Genomic DNA, 6,000 nt, shown 5'->3' on the forward strand with positions numbered 1-6,000 from the left:
AATGAAATAAATAATTATCATCATACATTATGAGGCTGGTTCTGGTCAAACCCACCAATGCAACGCGTCGGCTCGATTCAACAGGAGACGCTTGCAACGACCAAGACCCGGATCACTGCAACTCACGAGGGCAGTCCCTACCAGACAAAGCCCCTGAGGTCATGCAGTATCGCTACTCTGGAACTGCCCTCCAGCCCCAAACGTCAATACCAGAGCAGAGCAATAACAGCATTTCCACTTCCACTTCTCCGCCACAGGCTACTCCAAATGGAGTCGCTCCACCAAGGAAATCTCCACCATTAAAAACTACACTGTCAAAACTGAGCAATCAAGATCTCCTCCTTTTTTGTAGCCAGGTGGGTGGTACTCTTGAACTGCAGCGCGAAAGCCCACTGTTGGCCGAGTGGCATGGGACCACGATCGGACGTCCCGATGACGACTGTGGCTCTGTTTGCTATTCTCCTAGTACAAAACATGGATCAGAGGTGGCCGGTTTCCAGCCACAATCAAAGCAGGGCTTCTTGAAGGACTGCCTCTCCACATTCTCAAAAAAGGGAACTCCTCCTTCTCTACAGTATACCCACTCCTATCCTCAGAACTCCCTGGTGTCATCGTCATCCCGGTTTTTCAGGCAGAAACCAAGTCAAGAGGATCCCTCAACAGAGACTGTCAATCACGAGAAGGATAATTTCACATCCCGATGCAGGGGAGAAGACGGGCTGAAGGAGTATAATCAATGGCAGCAGCAGACCCATAATCATTTCAAGATTAAAGAGCATAACCTACCACCAGTCTCAACTACTGAAAGAACAGAACCTTCGCTCAATATACCTCTGAATAGCAATGAGTCAAGTAAAGTTAGGCAGCTCTTGGTTTTGTCTCAATCTCAGGACCAACAGCAACTTCCCTTAGATACGCAACACCAATGGATCCTAGGAAACGGTTTACCTAGCTGCTGTGCCAATGAGTGTGGAGTACATTGTGGAAGCCAACAACCTTACTTAAACCAGCAACTACAGCAACACCCTCAAAGGCAGCATTGTTGTGAACATCTTAGAACCCTAAAATGCCATCAGTGTTCTCTCTACCCATCCAGCAGCAGCCCGCGAGTGAAGAATTCATTCCCGGCTACTAGCGACAAAAGCAGTGTTCACTCCTCTTCCAGTAGCCAGCGGTGGCCGGAGAACCATCAACTAGAGGGAGAAGGGCAACGACGAGGGGAGCAACAGGTACATCCTCATACCAAAAAGGTTGGCCATGTTGGTTCAACGCCTTCCCTGTCCAAGAGCAGTAGCCCACTCCCTCCCGACACAGTTGTGACCAGCGCTAAATACAATGGGGATGTTGGGAGACCCCTGAGCAGCCTAGGAGCTTCGCCACCCAACCTTTCAGAGCTGGACTCAGCGAGACAAGAGCCCCTCCAGACTCTCCACAGGTCCGTCCTGGAGGAGGTGTTCTCCAAAGGCCTCAGTGAGGACAATAGTAAGGCCAACAGCGAGGGAGGAGGAGACGCGCCACAGAAGAGGACTAAGGACATTGGCTACAGATTGGGCCAGCGTAGAGCACTATTTGGAAAGCGCAAACAGTTGAGCGACTATGCTTTGATCTTTGGGATGTTTGGGATTGTTGTCATGGTGACGGAGACGGAACTGTCCTGGGGGGTTTACACGAAGGTAAGAAATGTCTCTATTGCAGTGGATTGACCCGTCATAATGTCATGCAGCATTAGAGGTCTACCATGAACATCAGGCCTAGAGTATTAGTAAGACAATATGTTTTAAAAGAGGGGATCTTAATTGTCTATCTTCTCTGCAGGAATCCTCATACTCATTCGCTCTGAAATGCCTTGTCAGCCTTTCAACTGCTGTATTGCTCGGCCTCATTGTGATGTACCATGCACGGGAAATACAGGTGATATGCCACCATCACCATCTCTACATTAATATTACAGATTTTCCCCTTGTTCTCTTTTCCCCCACATCTAAATCTCCTTGTTTGCCCTTCTCTCCTTACATCTACACACACAGCTCTTCATGGTGGACAATGCAGCTGATGACTGGAGGATTGCTATGACGTATGAGCGGATCTTTCTGGTTGTGCTGGAGCTGCTGGTCTGTGCCATCCACCCCATTCCGGGCCAGTACATCTTCACCTGGACAGCCCGGCTGGCCTTCACCTACACACCCTCATTGACCAATGCCGACGTGGACCTCGTCCTCTCCATCCCCATGTTCCTCAGGCTCTACCTAATCGGTCGCGTCATGCTGCTGCACAGCAAGCTTTTCACGGACGCCTCGTCGCGCAGCATCGGCGCCCTCAATAAGATCAACTTCAACACGCGGTTCGTCATGAAGACACTCATGACCATCTGCCCCGGCACGGTGCTGCTGGTCTTCAGTGTCTCTTGTTGGATCATCGCGGCGTGGACGGTGCGTGTATGTGAGAGGTACAGGCCCCAGACACAGTAGGCATTCCATCAACACTGCATCCCTACAACCCAGTACATTTCTCAGTGAAGAAGATCCTTATGTAAGATTAATGCCTCTCTTGATTAGGGTTAGCTCAAGATGTTGATATGGACTTCTACTATGCTTCTTTGCTTGATATATAATGAAACATACATAAATGTATGGTATACAGTATAAGATGTTATACTGTAAAAAATAGATACGTGTTTATTATAATATATGTATATTTTTTGTTCCTCCAGGTATCATGACGCACAGGAAGTGACCAGTAACTTCCTTGGGGCAATGTGGCTCATCTCTATCACCTTTCTCTCCATTGGTTATGGAGACATGGTCCCTCACACTTACTGTGGAAAGGGTGTGTGTCTGCTGACTGGAATCATGGTATGTTTCCTATATATCCGCAAGTGTCAAAAGAGATCTATGACATTCAGGATGAGGCAGCTCTAAGGTGTTGTTAAGTTCTAATTTCTCAGAATAAAAACTCAACAGACACTATGAAAGCTTAACCAAGTTTATTCTTCCCAGAGGATCAATACAGCTGCATTAGACAAAAACCTTTTCACACAAACACGGATATTTAACCCTTCCTCCTAGGCTGAGTCTCCTCCGACACATCTGTACAAACATTGTATCTTTACTGCTAGGCACGACACTAAGTGATACGGGCCATACACTTGAATAAATAATATCTAATGAGATATAAAGACAACACTTTTACTCATGAAAAAGTATTACTGCCTTTGTCTTTTCTCCCCAGGGGGCTGGCTGCACTGCCCTGGTGGTTGCTGTAGTTGCCAGGAAGTCTGAGTTGACCAGAGCTGAGAAGCATGTTCACAACTTCATGATGGACACTCAGCTCTATAAACGAGTAAGTGGACATTAGAGGTCTTCATGGCTCCAAAATGTTGGGTCTGACCCAAACTGAACCCGTGGATTTATGACCCTAACCTGATACGTATCGGATAATCAAAATGTTTTTTGAAGAGACATTATAAATAAAGACAATGCTCCCCAATCAGCAACCTAGTAAGCAAAATGTTGTTGACAAGACGTTGAAGATGCGTCTTTGGCTGACATTGAAGCTACTTTAGTTTTCAAGACGCATTTTAAGACATTATCAAGGCGTCTTTTAACAGATGTTGAAAAGACGACTCTGTCGGTAGTTGGAAAGACTCTGCCGGACCTCCTATTGACATCCAGTTTTAGTTGAAAAGACGTCTATTTTGGTTGTTGTTTCTACGGCAAAATATCAATGAAGAAAACATTATGCCAAGTTATTATGTCCCAATAAAATAGCGAAATGGGGCAAAATGGAGATTAAAGTATCGATTACTCATTATTGTTTCTATCTGTCACTTTCACTTATGTCAGACTTTCCAAAAGCTTCAGAACTGGCAGTGATCATGTTTGAAGTTTACTGACACAACCAACAGAATATTTTAACTACAACAACATTCTCAGTAACAGTTACAGCAACTGAACCCTTGCAAAGTACACAGAGTATAATTCTAATGAGCTCTGCCCCCAAACAAGGACAGCCTTTTAAATAGACTAGTATTATTGGGCAAATCAAGGCCGGTCCAGACAAGACTAAATCTGTGATGGTCACCGACTTGACAAAAGTGATCCGCTCAAACACGCCCAAGGCCAGGGTGGATGGACCAAATGTCAACCAATAATAAACGTCCATAGATGTCCTGCGTCAATCGGTGCTCACTGGGTTTGGCTGTCATGTTATTAACTGTAGGCCTGGATCATAATCATGACAACTTAATAATCATGACAACTTTTGAATTGTACTGTGTGTGTATATGTATATTTTATATACACTACCGTTTTATATACACTACCGTTCAAAAGTTTGGGGTCACTTAGAAATGTCCTTGTTTTTGAAAGAAAACCTTTTTTTTTGTCCATTAAAATAACATCAAATTGATCAGAAATACAGTGTAGACATTGTTAATGTTGTAAATAACTATTGTAGCTAGAAACGGCTGATTTCTTTATGGAATATCTACAAAGGCATACAGAGGCCCATTATCAGCAACCATCACTCCTGTGTTCAAATGGCACGTTGTGTTAGCTAATCCAAGTTTATCATTTTAAAAGACTAATTGATCATTAGAAAACCCTTTTGCAATTATGTTAGCACAGCTGAAAACTGTTATGCTAATTAAAGAAGCAATAAAACTGGCCTTCTTTAGACTAGTTGAGTATCTGGAGCATCAGCATTTGTGGGTTCGATTACAGGCTCAAAATGGCCAGACACAAATAACTTTCTTCTGAAACTCGTCAGTCTATTCTTGTTCTGAGAAATGAAGGCTATTCCAAGCGAGAAATTGCCAAAAAACTGAAGATCTGGTACAACGCTGTGTACTACTCCCTTCACAGAACAGCGCAAACTGGCTCTAACCAGAATACCTACCATCATAGTACTGTACCAAAACATTTCTCTGTTTTCTGGACTGTTCCCTACAGGTGAAAAACACAGCTGCCAATGTACTCAGAGAGACATGGCTTATCTACAAACACACCAAGTTAGTCAAGAAGATCGATCACGCCAGGGTACGCAAACATCAGCGGAAATTTCTGCAAGCCATTCACCAGTAAGTAGTGTGCCTTTTCAAACCATTGTTAAATAAATAGTTGATGTGTGTATATCTGTGAGTATGTTATGCAGCCTAAATTACCCCTTTGCCCTCCATAACTCACTTCCACTTCACTTTCCCCTAGACTGCGCAGAGTCAAACTGGAACAGATGAAACTCACCGACCAGGCTAACACACTTGTGGATCTAGCCAAGGTGCACCTTCATGATCACCTTCATTAAGCACCTTCATTATCATCATATTTAATTCATATATTTCATTCTAAACCCTGAGCACAAGTTTGACACACCGTTTTTGCGCCACAGACTCAGAACATGATGTACGACCTGGTGTCTGACCTGCAGCTGCGCAGCGAGGAGCTGGATAGGAGGATTGGTAGTTTGGACGACAAACTGGACTCCATCCTAGTCAATCTGCAGGCCCTACCCAGCCTGCTCTCCCAGGCGGTCACACAGCAGCACAAGGACTTCCTGGATGGCTTGGCCCACCGTGTACGGAAAGCCTCGTCGGAATCTGAGCTTCACTGGGTTCCCGCTAGGTGCCAACGGTCCCTTTCCACTGCACCACAAACCATACCTTACAGCTGACAGCCTAGCCACATTGCCACTATTGTGACCTTAAATTATGTATTTAATAGTGTATCTCATACTACCCCAGGGACAGGGATATTTTATCCTCTGACAATGAATTTGAGCATGGTTATATCTCTCCAGCCCCATCCCTCAGCTGTTTACTAAAAGAAGTAGCGGGTGGCCGGTTTGTTGCTTTCCAAATCCTGGATTGCCAGTCTGTGAATTTAGGCCATTCTTAAATTGCGGTGGCATTTAGGCATGGCATTTTGGGAAAAAGTAACTTTTTTTCTAGATTTTATATTTATTTAGATGTATGTTGGTACTGTACCAGTCAAAAGTTTGGACACA

At 44.5% G+C, this 6,000-nt stretch overlaps 1 protein-coding gene across 1 annotated transcript; it reads left to right on the top strand.

Annotated features, from left to right (window-relative positions):
- Positions 1 to 29: 29 nt before the first annotated feature.
- On the top strand, positions 30 to 5,667 carry LOC115158951 (small conductance calcium-activated potassium channel protein 1-like). The gene is made up of 9 exons (XM_029708388.1): positions 30 to 202; positions 1,097 to 1,673; positions 1,816 to 1,911; positions 2,028 to 2,446; positions 2,711 to 2,852; positions 3,229 to 3,339; positions 4,950 to 5,077; positions 5,205 to 5,274; positions 5,386 to 5,667. The coding sequence occupies exons 1-9, from the start codon at positions 30 to 32 to the stop codon at positions 5,665 to 5,667; spliced, it is 1,998 nt and encodes a 665-aa protein (XP_029564248.1).
- The last annotated feature ends 333 nt before the right edge of the window (positions 5,668 to 6,000 follow it).

This window comes from Salmo trutta, chromosome 22, assembly GCF_901001165.1.
Source record: "Salmo trutta chromosome 22, fSalTru1.1, whole genome shotgun sequence".
NCBI lineage: Eukaryota > Metazoa > Chordata > Actinopteri > Salmoniformes > Salmonidae > Salmo > Salmo trutta.